At 63.8% G+C, this 19,101-nt stretch overlaps 2 protein-coding genes across 2 annotated transcripts; one reads left to right on the top strand and one right to left on the bottom strand.

Moving 5' to 3' along the window:
- The first annotated feature begins 112 nt into the window (after positions 1-112).
- On the top strand, positions 113-10,770 carry PFKFB1 (6-phosphofructo-2-kinase/fructose-2,6-biphosphatase 1). The gene is made up of 15 exons (XM_077840141.1): positions 113-194; positions 1,425-1,550; positions 1,794-1,890; positions 2,039-2,105; positions 2,188-2,262; positions 2,536-2,592; positions 6,179-6,300; positions 6,422-6,629; positions 6,844-6,991; positions 7,117-7,214; positions 7,696-7,825; positions 9,553-9,615; positions 9,829-9,897; positions 10,138-10,271; positions 10,677-10,770. Exons 1-15 carry the CDS (start codon positions 167-169, stop codon positions 10,734-10,736), a joined length of 1,482 nt encoding a protein of 493 aa, XP_077696267.1. The 5' UTR covers positions 113-166; the 3' UTR covers positions 10,737-10,770.
- Positions 10,771-11,234: 464 nt separating this feature from the next.
- On the bottom strand, positions 11,235-16,752 carry LOC144278884 (non-structural maintenance of chromosomes element 3 homolog). The gene is made up of 9 exons (XM_077840244.1): positions 15,983-16,752; positions 15,829-15,892; positions 15,134-15,213; positions 14,334-14,428; positions 13,769-13,848; positions 13,643-13,685; positions 13,423-13,485; positions 11,963-12,077; positions 11,235-11,676 (listed from the first exon to the last, which is right to left on the bottom strand). The coding sequence occupies exons 1-9, from the start codon at positions 16,070-16,072 to the stop codon at positions 11,410-11,412; spliced, it is 897 nt and encodes a 298-aa protein (XP_077696370.1). The 5' UTR covers positions 16,073-16,752; the 3' UTR covers positions 11,235-11,409.
- Positions 16,753-19,101: the final 2,349 nt, after the last annotated feature.

Here is a 19,101-nt window from a genome sequence, read left to right as displayed (position 1 = left end):
TGGGTCTGTTTGGAACAGCTCCCTGGTTTGTTTTGCTTCCGCTGAGTCGATGTGGAGCTGACCAAGCCCTCCTAACAACCCCCCAACCCACCCCCCCCCGACCCCCATGCTTCAGGATCCTGACTCCCAAGGCCCCCCTTCTCCAACCCACTTGACCCCCTGAGCCATGGAGCAAAAGCCAACTAAGATACCAGGTAAGGGAGCAAAGACCTTCACAAAATACACTTGCCCCGAGTTGGGTCTTGTGGTTTGGGGGCGGACAGGCAGGGAGCCAGGACTCCTGGGTTCTCTCCTTGGCTCTGGAGGGGAGTGGGGTCTGGTGGTTAGAGCAGGCAAAGCCTGGTTTTTTTAATGCATCCAGCCACATCATTGGCATTAGGCCTGCTTGCCTGTCCCCTAGACAGGGAGAATTCCAAGAGACCCCCTGCAATTTCCCCCTTGCGGGGGTCCTCTGCTGGGCTCCAGCCCCTCCCCAACGTCCCCCAGTCCGCTCTGCTCTTGGGGTGACGGCGCTGGAAGATTTACGCTTGGCGTTGGCCTGCCAGGCCCCAGATTGGCAGGCGATTCGGAGAGCCTGGGGAAAGCACCCCCTGCCCCATTCTGCACTGGGCGGGGGAATGTCCTCCCTGACCTCCAGCCTCCCTCTGTGAGGGGCATCGGCCTTTGGCCCTGAGCCTGGCACGCTGGTCGGGCTCCTGGGCACGCGGATGATCAGCACGGGAAGTAGGGGGATTGGAGCCAGTGCACAGGGGACCCACTGTCTGGACAGGCACAGAGTCAGAGCTATGGGCCTGCTGGCTCAGGGGGGCTGGGAATGGGGCACAGGGCCTGTCCACTCTGGGGGGCGCCAGCTCCCATCGCGCCCCAGGGCAGGGACTGGCTGGCTCAGGGGGCGGTGATTGGTGTTATCGGCAGCGTACACAGCACGGGGGTCAGTGATCTCGGTGTCCGTAGTTCCCCCCCTTCTCCCCTCCCCCCCCCGCCCCGGCAGGGTGCCCAGTGGGTGAGACCAGCCAGTCCTAGGGCAAGGACAGCCTGTGGGGCTGAGGTGCCCGGCGAGCTCCCAGGGGGCAGGATGTCGGCCGAGGCGGGGGAGCTCACCCAGACGCCGCTGCAGAAAGTGTGGATCCCACGCACCAGCAACCGGCTGCACCAGCGCAGGGGGTGTGAGTGGGGGGTGGCCTGTGGGGGAGCTGGGCAGGGACTGGGTGGCTCAGGGGGGCAGGAATGGGGCATTGGGCCTGTCCCCTCTAGGGGGCACAAGCCCTGGCTGGCTAAGGGAGGTGGGGAATGGGGCCCAGGGCCTGTCCCCTCTAGGGGGTTCAGGTCCCAGGGGTGTGGTAGTTTGAGGGTGCAGCTTGATTGGGGATCTGGCCTCTAGCCCCCCATCCCTGTTGCTGTGTCCGTTCTCCCCCACACAACAGCCTCCGTGCCTCAGTTTACCAATTCGCCCACTATGGTGATCCTGGTGGGGCTGCCGGCCCGTGGGAAGACCTATATCTCCAAGAAGCTGACCCGCTACCTGAACTGGATTGGGATCCCCACAAAGGGTGAGGTGGGGGTAGGCTGGGGTTCAGAGGAGATGGGGGGGTGGAGATTGGGGTGGCTGGAGTCTCTAAGGTGGGTCTGTGGAGCTGGCAGGGACAGAGATCTCTTGGGGGGAGGGAGTTGTGGGGCGGGACAGGGGAGTTCTCTGATTGTGGTGGCAGGAAATTAGAGGGCAGGGTGGGTGTCTGTCGGGGGGCTGTGGGGAGGGGTATGGGACCCCAGCCCACCCCCCACTCTCCCCGCAGTGTTCAACGTGGGGCAATATCGCCGCGAGGCTGTGCAGACCTACAAAAACTATGAGTTCTTCCGGCCAGATAACCAGGAAGCCATGCACATACGCAGGTGAGGGGGTGAGCTGGGGGCACTGCAGGGGGGAAGCTCGTGGCGCTGGGGGTGACTCCGGCTGGGGGCACTGCTGGGGGGAAGTTTGCAGCAGAGCTTGGGGGAGGGGTGGGGTATGTGTAAGGGTCTCACCCCTCCTCTCCCCCAGGCAGTGCGCTCTGGCCGCTCTGAAGGATGTCCACACTTACCTGAGCCGTGAAGAGGGACAGGTCGCGGTAAGAGGGACCCTCCCCCTTCCTCCCCCCGCCAGGCCCATGGGCCCATCTACCCTGGCCTCATGCCTGCTCCTATGTTCAGGTGTTTGACGCCACCAACACGACACGGGAGCGAAGGAACATGATCCTGCAATTCGCCAGTGACCATGGCTACAAGGTAAAGGGGGGGGCATGGGTCTGGCCCAAGGCACTGCTATAGGGAAGTCCACAGTACTTCGGGGGCCTTGGTTGTGGGCTCCACTGGGGGGAAGCTCACAGTGCTGGGGAGGGGTGTCCGGGGGGGGGAATGTTGGGGAGGGGTGCCCAGCTGGGGGCACTTTCAGGTGGGAAGGGCGCAGTGTTGGGGGGGGGGCGGGGGACACTGCTGGGGGAAGTGCGCAGTGCTGGACTCTCCAGTCTCACTGTCAGACCCACTTTAACCCCCTCCCAGGTGTTTTTCATTGAGTCCATCTGTGATGACCCTGATATCATCGAGGAGAACATCACAGTGAGAGAAAGACCCCCCCCACCCCCGTCGGGACCCTTGCAACCCGGTGTGTCCCCCCCCACACACGGGGGAGGTGGGTGGCCCGGGGTGTCCTGCCACCACATACCCAACCCACACACCCACCCAGGGGGAGGAGGGTGGCCCAATATGTATGTCCCCCCCAGGCACACACACCCAGGGAGTGGCAGGTAGCCCAATGTCTATGTTCCCCCCCACACACACACACACACGCCCAGGGGGAGGCGGGCGGCCCCGTGTCGTCCCCCCCCACATGCCCAGGGGGAGGCGGGCGGCCCCGTGTCGTCCCCCCCACATGCCCAGAGGGAGGCGGGCGGCCTCGTGTCCCCCCCCACACATGCCCAGGGGGAGGCGGGCGGCCTCGTGTCCCCCCCCACACACACACACGCCCAGGGGGAGGCGGGCGGCCCTCGTGTCCCCCCCCACACACACACACGCCCAGGGGGAGGCGGGCGGCCCCGTGTCCCCCCCCCACACACACACACGCCCAGGGGGAGGCGGGCGGCCCCGTGTCCCCCCCCCCACACACACGCCCAGGGGGAGGCGGGAGGCCCCGCGTCCCCCCCACCCCACACACACACACGCCGCCCAGGGGGAGGCGGGGCGGGCCCCGCGTCCCCCCCCCCACACACACCCACGCCCATGGGGAGGCGGGCGGCCCCGCGTCCCCCCCCCCCACACACACACCCACGCCCAGGGGGAGGGCGGGCGGCCCGCGTCGTCCCCCCCACACACACACCCACGCCCAGGGGGAGGCGGGCGGCCCCGCGTCCCCCCCCCCACACACACACACACGCCCATGGGGAGGCGGGCGGCCCCGCGTCCCCCCCCCCCCACACACACACACGCCCAGGGGGAGGCGGGCGGCCCCGCGTCCCCCCCCCCACACACACCCACGCCCAGGGGGGAGGCGGGCGGCCCCTGCGTCCCCCCCCCCCACACCCACGCCCAGGGGGAGGCGGGCGGCCCCCGCGTCCCCCCCCCCCCACACCCACGCCCAGGGGGAGGCGGGCGGCCCCGCGTCCCCCCCCCCCCCACACCCACGCCCAGGGGGAGGCGGGCGGCCCCGCGTCCCCCCCCCCCCACACCCACGCCCAGGGGGAGGCGGGCGGCCCCGCGTCCCCCCCCCCCCCCCACACCCACGCCCAGGGGGAGGCGGGCGGCCCCGCGGCCCCCCCCCCCCCACACCCACGCCCAGGGGGAGGCGGGCGGCCCCGCGGCCCCCCCCCCCCCACACCCACGCCCAGGGGGAGGCGGGCCGGCCCCGCGGCCCCCCCCCCCCCACACCCACGCCCAGGGGGAGGCGGGCGGCCACCCGCGGCCCCCCCCCCCCCCCACCCCACGCCCAGGGGGAGGCGGGCGGCCCCCGCGGCCCCCCCCCCCCCACACCCACGCCCAGGGGGAGGCGGGCGGCCCCCGCGGCCCCCCCCCCCCCCACACCCACGCCCAGGGGGAGGCGGGCGGCCCCGCGGCCCCCCCCCCCCCACACCCACGCCCAGGGGGAGGCGGGCGGCCCCCGCGGCCCCCCCCCCCCCACACCCACGCCCAGGGGGGAGGCGGGCGGCCCCGCGGCCCCCCCCCCCCCCCCCACACCCACGCCCAGGGGGAGGCGGGCGGCCCCCGCGGCCCCCCCCCCCCCCACACCCACGCCCAGGGGGAGGCGGGCGGCCCCGCGGCCCCCCCCCCCCCCACACCCACGCCCAGGGGGAGGCGGGCGGCCCCGCGGCCCCCCCCCCCCCCCCCACACCCACGCCCAGGGGGAGGCGGGCGGCCCCGCGGCCCCCCCCCCCCCCACACCCACGCCCCAGGGGGAGGCGGGCGGCCCCGCGGCCCCCCCCCCCCCCACACCCACGCCCAGGGGGAGGCGGGCGGCCCCGCGGCCCCCCCCCCCCCCACACCCACGCCCAGGGGGAGGCGGGCGGCCCCGCGGCCCCCCCCCCCCCCCACACCCACGCCCAGGGGGAGGCGGGCGGCCCCCGCGGCCCCCCCCCCCCCCCACACCCACGCCCAGGGGGAGGCGGGCGGCCCCGCGGCCCCCCCCCCCCCCACACCCACGCCCAGGGGGAGGCGGGCGGCCCCGCGGCCCCCCCCCCCCACACCCACGCCCAGGGGGAGGCGGGCGGCCCCGCGGCCCCCCCCCCCCCACACCCACGCCCAGGGGGAGGCGGGCGGCCCCGCGTCCCCCCCCCCCCACACCCACGCCCAGGGGGAGGCGGGCGGCCCCCGCGTCCCCCCCCCCCCACACCCACGCCCAGGGGGAGGCGGGCGGCCCCGCGGCCCCCCCCCCCCCACACCCACGCCCAGGGGGAGGCGGGCGGCCCCGCGGCCCCCCCCCCCCCACACCCACGCCCAGGGGGAGGCGGGCGGCCCCGCGTCCCCCCCCCCCACACACCCACGCCCAGGGGGAGGCGGGCGGCCCCCGCGTCCCCCCCCACCCACACCCACGCCCAGGGGGAGGCGGGCGGCCCCGCGTCCCCCCCCACCCACACCCACGCCCAGGGGGAGGCGGGCGGCCCCGCGTCCCCCCCCACCCACACCCACGCCCAGGGGGAGGCGGGCGGCCCCGCGTCCCCCCCCCCACCCCCACACCCACGCCCAGGGGGAGGCGGGCGGCCCGCGTCCCCCCCCACCCACACACCCACGCCCAGGGGGAGGCGGGCGGCCCCGCGTCCCCCCCCCCACACACACACACACACGCCCAGGGGGAGGCGGGCGGCCCCGCGTCCCCCCCCCACACCACACACACACACGCCCAGGGGGAGGCGGGCGGCCCCGTGTCCCCCCCCCCACACACACACACACGCCCAGGGGGGAGGCGGCCCCGTGTCCCCCCCCCCCCCACACACACACACGCCCAGGGGGAGGCGGGCGGCCCCGTGTCCCCCCACACACACACACACACGCCCAGGGGGAGGCGGGCGGCCCCGTGTCCCCCCCCCCCACACACACACACACGCCCAGGGGGAGGCGGGCGGCCCCGTGTCCCCCCCCACACACACACACACACGCCCAGGGGGAGGCGGGCGGCCCCGTGTCCCCCCCCACACACACACACACACGCCCAGGGGGAGGCGGGCGGCCCCGTGTCCCCCCCCACACACACACACACACGCCCAGGGGGAGGCGGGCGGCCCCGTGTCCCCCCCCCCCCCACACACACACGCCCAGGGGGAGGCGGGCGGCCCCGTGTCCCCCCCCACACGACACACACACACGCCCCAGGGGAGTTGGGCGGCCCCGTGTCCCCCCCCCCCCACACACACACACGCCCAGGGGAGGCGGGCGGCCCCGTGTCCCCCCCCCCCACACACACACGACAGGGGGAGTTGGGCGGCCCCGTGTCCCCCCCCCCACACACACACACGCCCCAGGGGGAGGCGGGCGGCCCCGTGTCCCCCCCCACGACACACACACACACGCCCAGGGGGAGGCGGGCGGCCCCGTGTCCCCCCCCCACACACACACACGCCCAGGGGGAGGCGGGCGCCCGTGTCCCTCCCCCACACACACGCCCAGGGGGAATGCGGCCCCTCGCTCTGGGCCCATCTCCCCGGTGTCCCGCCTGCAGCAAGTCAAGCTGAGCAGCCCAGACTACAAGGACTGCGCGCGGGAGGAGGTGGTGGGGGATTTCCTCAAGCGCATCCAGTGCTACCAGCTCAACTACCAGCCCCTGGACGACGAGCTGGACAGGTGAGACCCCCTCCCCCCAGAGCGGGGAGAGGACCCTGGCGTCCGGGTCTAACCACCAGACCCCACTCCCCTCCCAGGCTGGGACCCAGGTATGCTGACCCCTTCTCCCCCGCCCCCGCAGCGCCCTGTCCTACATCAAGATCTTCAACGTGGGGCTGCGGTACCTGGTGAACCGGGTGCAGGACCACGTGCAGAGCCGCACCGTGTACTATCTGATGAACATCCACGTCGCACCGCGCGCCATCTACCTCACCCGGCATGGCGAGAGCCAGCTCAACCTGCAGGGGCGCCTCGGGGGCGACTCGGGGCTCTCCCCCCGCGGCCAGCAGGTGGGGGCTGGCACCCATCGTGAGGGGCGACTGCAGCATCCCCATAGTGTGAACCTTTGGGGGCTATGAAAACATAGCAAGTGGGGAAGGGGGCCGGGATGGGGCAGTTGCTACCAGGGGATCAGGGCTCTCCCGTTCCAGAAGCAGCGACCCAGGGAGGGAATCAGGGCTCCCCGATTGAGGGATGGGGGTCACCCCCTCTCTGCCCCCCTAGTTTTCCTGCGCCCTGGCCAGCTTCATCGAGAGCCAGAACATCCGGGAGCTCAAGGTGTGGACCAGCCACATGAAGCGGACGATCCAGACGGCCGAGGCCCTGCATGTGCCCTACGAGCAGTGGAAGGCGCTGAACGAGATCGATGCGGTGAGAACCCTGGCGTCTGCCCGCCCCCATCCTCACTCTAACCCACTAGATCCCCCCCTCCCTCCCAGAGGTGGGGACGGAACCGGGTGTCCAGCCACCCCCCTGTAACGGCATGGGGTGTTCCAGGCGTCTGTGAGGAAATGTCCTATGAGGAGATCCAGACCCATCACCCGGAGGAGTTTGCCCTGCGTGATCAAGACAAGTACCGATACCCGAAAGGGGAGGTAAGGGGGGTGCTCCGCACCCTGACTGGAGCAGGATCAGGGGCATGAAGGGGGGCGAGTCACTTGTCAGTAACCTATGGAACTCCCTGCCACATGATCTTGGAGGCAAATTATAGTGACAGACCTAAATAATCTGGGAAACTCACTGCTACTGGGTATTTCCAAGAGGATGAGTTTAGCCACACACTCAGACTGTTTAACTCCTTGCCAGCGAGTGCTCCCAGGAGTTTAGTGATGGGTCTCCTGCTGTGGGGTATTCCTAAAGGGAATGAATTTGGCAACACACTTAGCCTGTGGAACTCTCTGCCCCATGATGCAGGGGGCAGATTTTTTTACACACAATGGGCCCATGGAACTTCCTGCCACTGTAGAATCTATGGCCAGATTTGGGTGACAATTGTTGTTAACCTGTGCCGGCGGGGAGGAGATGGAGGGAGGCAGCATCTCTCTCATTGACATCAGCCCCCACAATCGTCCTCAGTCATATGAAGACCTGGTGCAGCGGCTGGAGCCTGTCATCATGGAGCTGGAGCGGCAGGAGAATGTGCTGGTGATCTGCCATCAGGCCGTCATGCGCTGCCTGCTGGCCTACTTCCTGGACAAGAGCGCAGGTACCCCCTCAGCTACCCCCTCCCAGCCCGCTGCCCCCTTGGGACACACTGTACCTGTAACCCCCATGTCTACCGTTCATAGATGGCTGTGATATTCATACCAAGCATGCCATGTAAGGTATCCTAGGAAAGGTCATGATGTGCTGAACCCCATTGTTCCATCCAGATATGTACAGCGTTAACGTGTAAGACTTTGCTGTATGGTTATTATTGAAATATGGTGTAAGTCTGGAGTCGGCCACGGCCAGTTCCCCACACCCAGGTGGGTGCTCAATGATCCTTCATCAGTGGGGGGTGCAAGCATCACACCATGGGGGATTGCTCCGCTCTGTGATGTCTGGGCTGGTGTTTGCCAGGCACAGGGACTGAGGATATAAAATAGAGGACAGTGGCATCATGCTTCGGCCTTTCTCCTCCCGCACCTACGCTGGAAGCAGCAGGAACACTGGGAAGATAAAGACTTGAACCGAGGAGACTGGTCCCAAGCTTAAGGGGGAAGCCTGCGTATGAAGGACAGCAACATACCGCCAACACCCAGGGGGGTGAGAGAAACTGCTTGGTCCAAATACTGCTCAGCTGAGTAAGGTTTGGGACTTAGACGGTGTCCTTCCCTTTTATTTTCTTTGGTAAGTCTCTGACCTTTTGTGCTTATCCCCTTAATTCTCCAGCCCTGGACGTCTCTTACTGCTCTGCTAGTGGCAAGCAGCCACTCCAGGCCCATGCCCCGGCCCCCCAACAAAGTGCCCCACACATGCTCTCCCAGCCACTCATGAATAGATACAGGGCGACACCTGCGCATCCCTCAGTCCCAGCCTTGCACCCCAGAAATGTGTGGCTCACACTGCTCAGGACCCCGCCTAAACAGTGCAGAAGTCAGTCATTCCATCAACCGGTAACCAACATGCCCCAGCCTTTGTTAACCTGAGGAGAGATGCCCCAACCATGCTGGTTTAGATAAACCGTTAAAACAAGTGCATTAACTAGAGCAGGAGAGCTGTTAAGTGACTGGAAGTGACATGGGCACAAAAGTCCGAACTGGTTACCACCGAAAATAAAAGGATAAAAGTACCAGCTAACTCGTAAACTTTACCAAGCTAAATAGGATTTGAAAGCAAAAGGTCTCTCACCCCAGAACTTTCAGCGGTCCCTGCTAAGTGGAAAGCCATCCAGTTCGGACCAATCCTCCCAGTTCACTGATGGGTTTTTGATCCCATGTGTAGAGATGGGGGCGAAGAGGGAGCCACTCTTCTTATATCCTGACCCTTTTCACTGAAAAAGCCCTTGCTGGCCCATGGAATCATGAAGTTCCATGATGTACGTATTCTGCAAACTGTCCTTCATATCAATTGTACATGCCTTCGTCTATCCCCTTTCCCCTTCTGTTGAATGTCCAATTAGACAGGTCATGGCTCTAACACTTTGCTGGCAAGCCAGTGTGTCTTTGTCCCTGGAAACTGGCTTGTGAGTGTTGCCCAGAATTATAACACGTCAGTAACAATCATATAGCCAAATCTCATAACTCCCTATACAATGTTGATACACACAGTGTAACAGGACAACAATGTTCAGCAGATTATGACTTTTCAATGTATAGCTCACAAGGCATACTTTATACAAAATATAACAACCATTTAAAAGTGGTGAATATGAGGGATAGTGTGTCGCATGGGCTGGATCCTGTTCACCCCAAAACTCCCCCATCTAACTGCCCTCTTCTCTCCCCGCAGAAGAGCTGCCCTATCTGAAATGCCCACTGCACACCGTGCTCAAACTGACCCCTGTGGCATACGGTGAGTGCATCTCCATTCACCACGGGCTGGTCCGCTGCCCTCAGACAGGTGCCAGATCCCTCTGGGCCCACTCACGTCCCACTGACAGGTCCCCACCCAAAAAAAATTTTGGGGGACCACACCCAGTTATACTCCCCACCCCAGGGAGGAAAGGGGGGGCATGGATCTCTCTGCTCTAACCTAGGGGCCTTTTCCTTTATGGGGTGATGGCAGGTTGCCAAGTGGAGTCCATTTTCCTCAACGTGGAGGCCGTGAACACGCACCGGGAGCGCCCCCAGGTGAGTGGCTTCTCCCCCTGCCCCCAAACTGGGGGGCTAGGCCAATGCAATCTCCCAGTCCTGATCTCACTGAGGGACACCCCGAAACTGACAAAAGCACATGTGAAATTAACACCCTCCACACCTGGATCCCAGCTCCTCCTGTCTCCTCCAACCCACACCCACCTGAGGAGGGGGAAGCAGATCTGCATGCCCCCTCTAACCATTTCCTCTTATCTCCCCTCCTCGGCCACCTCCATCTCAGCACCTGCCCCAAAGTCTAGCCTGCTCCCCCATTACCGGCACTACCGGACCAACCCTTTGGCCAGCCTGGAGCCCACCAAATGGTCCCACTTGGAAGATCTTGGTCTGACAACTTTCTCACAGCTTGGGGTGCAGGTAAAGTCAGTTTTGGCCCCCTTAATCAGGCAGGGCCCCCTTCCTGCCAGCTCCTAAAACGCTTCACTACCCCCTTCCTGCCCCCCATCCCACTACACTGCCACTAAAGTCTGTGTGTAACCTGTGCTAACCCCATTAACATCCCTCGGGGTGCACCTGACACCCCACCTGACAGCAGGGGTCCATCACAGACACCCCTGCATGAGATCAGGGCTCCTGGCATGCCAGGCATGACACAGCCCTAATGAGACAGTCCCTGCCCCAGAGAACAGTCTAAATGAGTAGGGGTAGGGAGTGAAAACTGAGGCACAAAGGGACACCCCTACGCTCTCAAAGCCATGGGACCAGGCATGGCTCCAGCCCGCAAGGCGCATGTAACCCTGTGCTTCCCGGATCTCGTTGCAGAATGTCGACGTGACGCGGGAGCCCGAGGAAGCACTGGGGACGGTGCCCCCTCACTATTAACTGCTCGCACCCATTAAATCCGGCTCTCTCCTTTGCCACGGCTGTGTAGTCAGTGCTGTTGTCCCCAGGTCGGTGGTGGGGCTAGATCGAGGCCTTGGGCCCCGGCTCCTGAAGTCACAGATAGCCACACGAGCTCGGCTTTCAATTAGTTTCTAGCCCAAAGCAAGCCTGAGCCAGTCACTTGGCAAGGGAGGGGAGCTTCCCTGGAGCAACGCTGCCCGAGTCTGCAGAGAGCCTGAGCCAACTGCTCAGCAAGAGGGGAGCTGCCCTGAGCGTAACCACGCAGCAAGGCTCTGTGATTGCCATGGGGCATTAATACCACTGGGAGGCACTGCAGGCAGGGAGGAATGCAGCAGCAGCAGACACAGCCCCAGCTGTCAGGTAATGGACCCACTCAGCTATGCAATGCTAAGAACTGGGGCTCCCCAGCTGCCTGTTGCAAAGACCCCGTGGGTAACACAATTGACCCCCACCACTAATGGGGGTCGGGAGCTTTATTTGAAAGTAATGTTGGGTGAATTACAAGGGTGAGAGGTCACCGCTGGGTCCCTCTGCGCAGAGGAAACCCACTGCGGGACGACTTGGGCGGGAGGAGTTTGCACAAGATGCCTGGGCCCCACCCCAGAAAGGTGAGACGGGATCTCTGCAGCTGCTGTGCCAGGGGGCACTGGGATCAGGAGGGCAAAGGCAGTGTCCCACTCGATCCTTGGATGCTGGGCTCAGCATGGGCAGAGGCCCCCGCTCCCAAGGGCTGCTGGTTCACAAGGCGCCGCGGGGTGGCACCTGTGGGTGAAGTGGACCAGGCTGACTGCTTCCTCCTGCGTGCCCCCCGACTGGCCCCACCAGCATCTCCAGGGGCACTAGTGTGGTGGGACAGGGCCTCTGCTGCTGCCGCCTCATTGTACTGGCTGGTCCAGGCTGTGGGGTCCTTGCTCTGGATCTGATGGGCAGAGAAGGAATGGGGGCTGGGACAGCTGGGCTGCAATTTCCCCCCTCCCTTCCAAGCCTACTTGGGCACCAGCAGCCCTTAAGGGACACATGTCGACTACCCCCTGTAGGGGACCCTCCAAGCCTCAGCCCCCTTGGTTGCCCAGGGACTATCCTCCTAAGCCCTGCCCCCTGGGGTTTTAGCCCTCATCCTCCTATTCATAGCCCCATGGCCCCCTCTGAGTGACCCCAGCCCCCTGAACCTCAGCCCCCTGGGGCTAGCCCCCAACAGCACATACCTTGGCGACAAAGTGCAGGATCTCCATTTTGGAGGTCTCCTTGGTGGCCCGCAGCCCCCACTGGAACTGAAACTCTGCCAGGTCCGTGTTGGGCATGCGGCTGTACTCCAGATACCTGAGGGGTTGGGGCATGGGGATCAGCGACCATCAAATCTTCACACGCACCCCCCACTCTGTCATTGAGCCCACATCCTCCCTCGGGGCTCTCCCCCCACCCCTCATCCCCACTTCCTCCATATGGCCACAGTGACCTGCTCCCAGCATGGCAGAGTGGGTTCAGCACTGGGGTGCAGACATTGGGGTTCTAGCTGGTCCACTACTCCTTTCCTCTCCCTGTGTCTGTTTCCTGCAGTCTGTGGGAGGCGCAGGCTCCACCCCCCATTGCATCTCCAGAGCCCCTGGGGCCAGCCCTCCTCCCCCTCCCCAGAGGGAAAATGGCTTGCTTGATCTCCCCAGCTGCCAGAGAAAGGTAAAGGGCCAGCCCAGGCTGCATGTGTCCCTGACACCTGCGGGCAAAGGGAACTGTCGGGCTGCATGTGTCCCTGACACCTGCGGGCAAAGGGAACTGTCCGCCTGCATGGCGGGGCAGCAAGGTCCTCAGCGGCAGGGTATAAACGGCCAGGCTCTGGGCTCCGCTGGCCCAGCGGGATTCAAACTGCCTGCCCCATCGGGCCATCCCAGCACCTCAGACTTCCCAGAGACTGCCTATGGCAGGGTAGTCACCCTGCCATGCTTCAAAGGGCTTAAAACAGCCCTCAGTGAGGGCTGTAGCCAAAGGAAAGCTAGGCTGATTGAGGGAAGTAGCCACAGGTGGGGCCACACCCCAATCAGGCCACAGCTGGCCCTATAAGAGGGCTGTTAGCCAGGAGCTGAGACAGACTCTCTCTAGCTACACAGAGAGAGGAGGACCAGGCTGCCTGGGAAGCTGAGGAGGGTACCCAGGGCAGGGCAATGCTGCGGCTCCGCAGAGGGAGCTAGGGAGCTCCAGCCTAGCAGAGCCCCAGGCTGCAGGCCGAGGTAAAGGCCCACGAAGGGTCCTAAGACTGCAGAGGAGCAGCCCAGACCTAGACAGAGGCAGCTGGTCCGACCCCCCTGGCGATAAGTGGTACAGACTGCAGTCTGCCCCAGGGAGCGGGGGTTAGATGATGACTAACAGTAGCCACTGAGGCAAGGGAGGGATAGGGGGTTGTGGGTTCCCCTGGCAGGGGAGACCCAGACTGAGGGGCTACTACCAGGGGGCAGAACCCTAATCTAGAAGGGCACCAGGGTCTGGGAGGGGCACAGGGCCAGTGGCAGGCGAGACACCAAATGGCAGAGGGCATTCTTGACTGAAAAGAGCTAATTCCCTGGACAACCAGCAGGAGGCGCCACAGGGTTCTGTGGCCATGTCACCCCAGGAGTCCTGGCTCCCCCCACTGCCTAGCTCTAACCACTCCCCTCCCTGGCAAGCCCAAACTTACTTTTGCTGGACAAATTCCACAGTCACCAACTCCCTGACATTCCCAAAGACCTTGTGTCTCTTTCTGGAAGGGTTGGGGATAGGAATGTGTTAAAGGGGTAGGGCCTCCAGGGGGCTCACTGGTTGCCCCACTCTGCAAGCCACTCCATTGGCTGTTTGATGCACAGAGTGGGAGGAGCCTACTGGGGATTAATCCCTGGTTTCCCAGACTCCACACCTACCCGGGTTCAACTTGCAGTTTCTTCAACATCTCCCACACATCAGCTGAAAGGGCAGAGAGAGCCTGTCAATCAGAGGCAGGGCCCTCAGGGAAGAGGCAGGGCTCTCAGGGAAGGGGTGGGGCTTACACTCCTTAGCAGCATTGCCCTTCATATAGATGAAGCTGAGGATGACGGTGAGGAGGCCCAGCTTCGCCGTGCGATCGTCCCTGCAACACACAATGGGGGTGTCACTCACCCAGGGAACTCTGCGGAGGACTGGGGATCTGGACAAGGAGGTAAGGGGTTTAATGGCAGAGCAAAGACCCCGCTCAAACCTTCCAGAGCTGGGGAAAAAAACCCAGCATCCTAGCTCCCAACCTCCCCCACACCCCTCCCCGAGCTGGGGATAGAACCCAGGAGTCCTGCCTCCCAAGTGCCTCCCTTGCTGTAACCACTAGAGCCAGGGATAGCCTACAGATCTCCCAGCAGACCTCCAGCTGGGCATGGAGACTGCAAGGCAGTCTTCTGGCCACTAGGGGGCAGGGGAACAATGCAAGGATGGGGGCATTCAGGGATCAGCCATGGCAGTTTTTAGGGGGTGGGTGGAGTCTAATGACAAGGATTAACCCTTGAGGGCTTGGAAAGCTCCCAAGAGGGGGGGGGGGATCTGTGACAGTGCCCCCCCAGCCAGCCGGCCTCCTCCCTCCCTTACTGTTTCAGGTTCTCCCCATCCAGGCGTGGCAGGTTGCTGACCAGGATGTAGATGTGATGCTTAGTGTCTATCTCCACCAGTTGCAGCCCAAACACCTGTGCAGGGGAAAGGTTAACTGCACAGAGGCATGGCATGGGGAGTGGAGTCTTGTGGTTAGAGTAGGGGGGGTGCAGAGAGCCAGGACTACTGAGTTCTCTCTTTCAGTGGCTATTAGCCAGGCTGGGCAGGGATAGTGTCCCTGGCCTGTTTGCCAAGAGCTGGGAATGGGTGACAAGGGATGGATCACTTGGTGATTCCCTGTTCTGTTCATTCCCTCTGGGGCACCTGGCATTGGCCACTGTCGGAAGACAGGACAGTGGGCTAGATGGACCTTTGGGCTGACCTAGTATGGCCATCCTTCCCAATGTCCGAGAGAGAATATAAGAGAGTGATATCTAGGGGCTAGAGCAAGGCGGGCTAGGAGCCAGGACTCGTGGGTTTTATCCCTGACAAAGAGGTAAGTGAAGTTTAATGGTTAGAACAAGGAGGGCTGGGAACCAGGATGCCTGGGTTCTATTCCTGACATTAGGAGGGGGGGGCAAGAGGAAAGGGCTGCAACATAAAGTAGCCAAGACCGACCCAGCACACCAAGGCAAACATAACAGTTTTGAACAATGTTTAAAGATCGCTCAGTTGAAAGATGTTCCCTTGTGCAGCAGGGTGCCCCCTACCGCCTGGCACTGAAGGGCAGGGGAGCCCCTGCACCCCACCCCACAGCACAGCATCCCCTAGCGCCTGGCACTGCTTCAGAAGAGCACCACCTGCTGGAGGGTCCTGCTGGCTCGGTTAATGATCTCACAGTAGACCTCTTTGTAGTCTTTGATGACGTTCTTCAGAATATCTACAAGGGGGAAGAGGGGGAGCCCTGTTACAGCCATTCCAATGGCTCCTAGCACCCCCTGCTGGCAGGACAGGGCCCCTGCAGTGGTAACTCTATCTAACCCAGCAGGGCCAGTGGCAGAACTGGAAATAGAACTCGGGGGTCTGGAGCTGTAACTTCTTAGTGACTGTTCCAGTGACATCCACCTCCTCATTAGCTACCTCCTTCTGGGGATCCCATAGCCTGCATTATGGGGATTCAAGTCGGGTCTCTGAAAGTTTCAAACCTCGCTGGTGACTGGGGAATCAGGACTCTTGGGTTCCATCTGTAGCTCTTGGAGGGGAGTGGGGTCTAGTGGTTAGGGCAGGGGTGGCTGTGAATCAGGACTCCTGGGTTCTATCACCAACTCTGAGAAGGGAGCGCAGGGCAGTGACTACAGAACACCTAATCAAAGCATATAGATGTGGCACATGCAGTGTGAAAAGCACCTTGCCTGAATCCTGACTCTGCTGCTTCAGAGACCTGGGTTCAGACTGAGTGGGGAACAGAAGTGGCCTCAGGGAGCCCCTCTGCTAACCTGAAGGGGGCTGTGGAACCCCCACCTCAAACTCCATGACCATCTAGCAGGCCTCTTACCTGCCCGTCTGATGGGGATTTTCTTCTGATCCTTGATCAGCAGGAATTGCACCAATTCACTCACCTGCAGGGGGAAGACAAGCTGTGTTACAAAAAGGGATGGGGCTGCCCTGGGAGAAGAACAGGCTCCCATGTGCCACAGAGGTCCTCCCACCTTCTGATCCACTTGAGCCCCTGAGAATCTCTCCAAGTTCCGCTGCACCTGGCTGGCGGTCTGGGTCTGGGTCAGCGCGTAGTCCTCCATGGCCACGTTGTCTGCCTGGGCAGAGGCAGAAGAGGATCAGAGCAGAACGGGGAGGGTAGGGAAGGGATTTGGGTGCTGGAAACTCTCTTTGCTAGGATGGAGAGCTGGCTAAGGGAATGGGGCAGGGGGCCTTTCCCCTCTAGGGGGTGTCCGCTTCCATCTGGGTCACGGAGTGGCTGCGGGCGGAGGGGTGAGGAATGGGGCATGGGGGGAGTGGCTGGCTGGGAGAGGGGCACAGCGGAGGGGAGTATCCCCAAGGCAAGCCTCATCCCGGGGAGGGGCCAAGCCCCTGACTGCACCTCATTTGGGCCATCACTCCCAGGCGGACCGTCTGCCCTGTGGGTACGGCAAGGACAGGAGTCCTGGGGGGCTGCTAAGGGGGGCCGGGGTGCAGCCTCTGGCTCCTCCTCCCCACGGCTGCCCCGCTGGATCCCAGCTCCCAGGGAAGAGGTAGCCAGGCCCCTGCTCCTGCCTCTGGGCCCTGCTGCTGTGGGGGGCTTAAGGTCCTTACTTGCCCCCAAGCACCACCTCAGGGCCCCCCTGTCCCAGCAGAGTCCCTCAGGGGCACCCTGTGACCGTCCTCACTGCCTGGCCCCCTGGGAGCTCCCGCCCAGCCCCAGGAGCTCCTGGGGCAGCCCTCAGGGGTTCCCTCTTCCCCGGGACACCCCCAATGCCTGGGGTTCCCCCTCATGGGCTCCCCCCAGGGGTTTCCCCAGCCTCCCTCCCCCTCATGGGCTCCTCCAGCCCCCTCAGGGGTTCCCCCAGCCCTCTTCCCCGGGACACCCCCAATGCCTGGGGTTCCCCCCCCGCCCCATCCCGCTCCCCTCAGCGCCCCGACCCGATCGAGCGCGCCCCCCTCGCGCCTGCGCCGCCTCGTGCGGCGAACGGCCGCTCCCCTCCCGGCCCCGCCCCCGGCCTCGTGCGGCGAACGGCCGCTCCCCTCCCGGCCCCGCCCCCGGCCTCGTGCGGCGAACGGCCGCTCCCCTCCCGGCCCCGCCCCCGGCCTCGTGCGGCGAACGGCCGCTCCCCTCCCGGCCCCGCCCCCGGCCTCGTGCGGCGAACGGCCGCTCCCCTCCCGCCCCCGCCCCCGCCCCCGGCCCCGGCCCCGGCCCGGGCCTCGTGCTGCGAGCACAGTGTGACGGTTGGATTCCAGTCACTGGGGGGGGGGTGGGCGCCCTTCCCCCACGCGGGGGCCATGTCATGGACTCCTAGGCCCGCCCCCTACAGGCCACGCCCACACTTCCCGCTCTCCCCGCCCCCTTACAGGCTACGCCCACACCTGCCTCTCTCTCCCGCCCCCTTACAGGCCACACCCACACCTGCCTCTCTCTCCCGCCCCCTTACAGGCCACGCCCACACCTGCCCCTCTCCCCCGCCCCCTACAGGCCACGCCCACATCTGCCCCTCTCCCCCATGCCCTCAGCCCCATTGCGGTTGCAGGAGTTCCCCAGCCCTCCTGGGTCCTCAGCCCAGGGCCCTGCCCAGCCTCTCCCCACCGCCCAACCCCCACGACAACTTCAGGGGGAAACTGAGGTGACACAAAAGGGGGCGGGATGGACCCCAGAGCACAGAACCCAGGAGTCCTGGCTCCCAGCCTCTCCTCCCACAGCCGGGCTGATTGACCCTGTCGGCCTTTCCCCTGCAGCCCCACTGGGCCGGTGGGAGGTGGGCAGGTGAAATAAGGAGTGCACTGTGTGAGTGATGGAAGCAAAACCAGGTCAGGATCCGCCGAGCTGGGAGCCATTTCACCCTAGACCCACGACGGGCAGCGTTCTCCAGCACCCGGGCGCAGGCCTTTGCTACGCCTTCCGTTGGATCCCCTGGCACAGGTAGCTCCTGTGAGGATCACCCCCCTGTGCCATCTTATTCCTGGCATGAGAAGAACCCTCTCAAAACAACCCATTCCCCGTCCTGACCCCAGTAGAGAGCATTATCAGAAGGCTGACGGGTGATCTGGAAGGGGACCCAGGAGATTGGGAGGAGTGTCTCCAGGTGCCTCAGTTTCCCCACCTGTCCAATGGGTTGAAATAACCTTTGGCTATTTAGGTGGTCAGGTTTGGGACTGTCTCTAAGTGTGTGTATGTACAGTACCTTGTATGATCAGGCGCTGCTTTCGGCTAGGGTCTGTGCAGCACCGGGCACAGTGAGGGCACTCATCTCAGTAAGCACCTGGCACAAGGGGCACCCATTGGTGATGGGCATCTGTGCAGCACCTGGCACAACGGGGGGGCCCTGCTCTCGGTCAGGGTCTCTGCAGTGCCTGGTACAATGGGAGCCTCATTTCAGCTGGAGTTTGTGCCATGGAAATTCAAAACATTTGGTCACCAGGCCCCTGGGACTAAAACCTGGCTATTTTCAGCCTGCACAGCTCTGGTTTGGGGTGAGTTCCAAACCCACCGCTCGGATAAATAACCAAGACACCAGGACAGGCATCACATTTTCCCTGTCAATGACTAATTTATTTCACGGCTCCGGGTTGTTCCTTCCAGCCTCCTTCAGCTTCTTTCCAATTCCCCCTTTTTTGTGGCTCCAGAATCCTTCGTTTTGTCATTTTGACTTTTTCAAAAAGAAAGAAGAAGCCTTTTCACTGAACCTTGGCCCTCTCGTCTTTGGCAGCGGTTGATGTAAACAGCCGCGCCGGGCCAAGAAAGGATCTGGCTCTGTATTTGTTTATTTCCTTGCTTAGCTTCCACCACCTCGAGGGATCGGCACAGCTCTGGCGGGGATCTCAACGCTGCAAGGAGCCACGGAGGTCTTCGAATCTGACCTGGGAGACACGGGCTGGGGAATGTCCAGCATTTGTCCTGGGATCGCGCCCACTGCTTCTGATTGATCTTCCACACCCAGTCCTGATTTAAAGACATCAAGAGAGGGGCAATCCACCCTGTCCTTAGGTGAGTTGTTCCAATGATTAACAGCCCTCCCTGGTAAAAATCCGGGCCTTCCCGCTAGTTTGTTTCTTCCTCCGTAGAGGGATTTGTTTGTGTGGGTCCTACAAAAAGTAATGCCCCTGGCTTTAGATCGTTTTA

This window comes from Eretmochelys imbricata, chromosome 23 (assembly GCF_965152235.1).
Source record: "Eretmochelys imbricata isolate rEreImb1 chromosome 23, rEreImb1.hap1, whole genome shotgun sequence".
NCBI classification, from domain to species: domain Eukaryota; kingdom Metazoa; phylum Chordata; order Testudines; family Cheloniidae; genus Eretmochelys; species Eretmochelys imbricata.
Note: the sequence above shows the minus strand (reverse complement) of the source record. Positions and strands in the feature narration are given on the sequence as shown.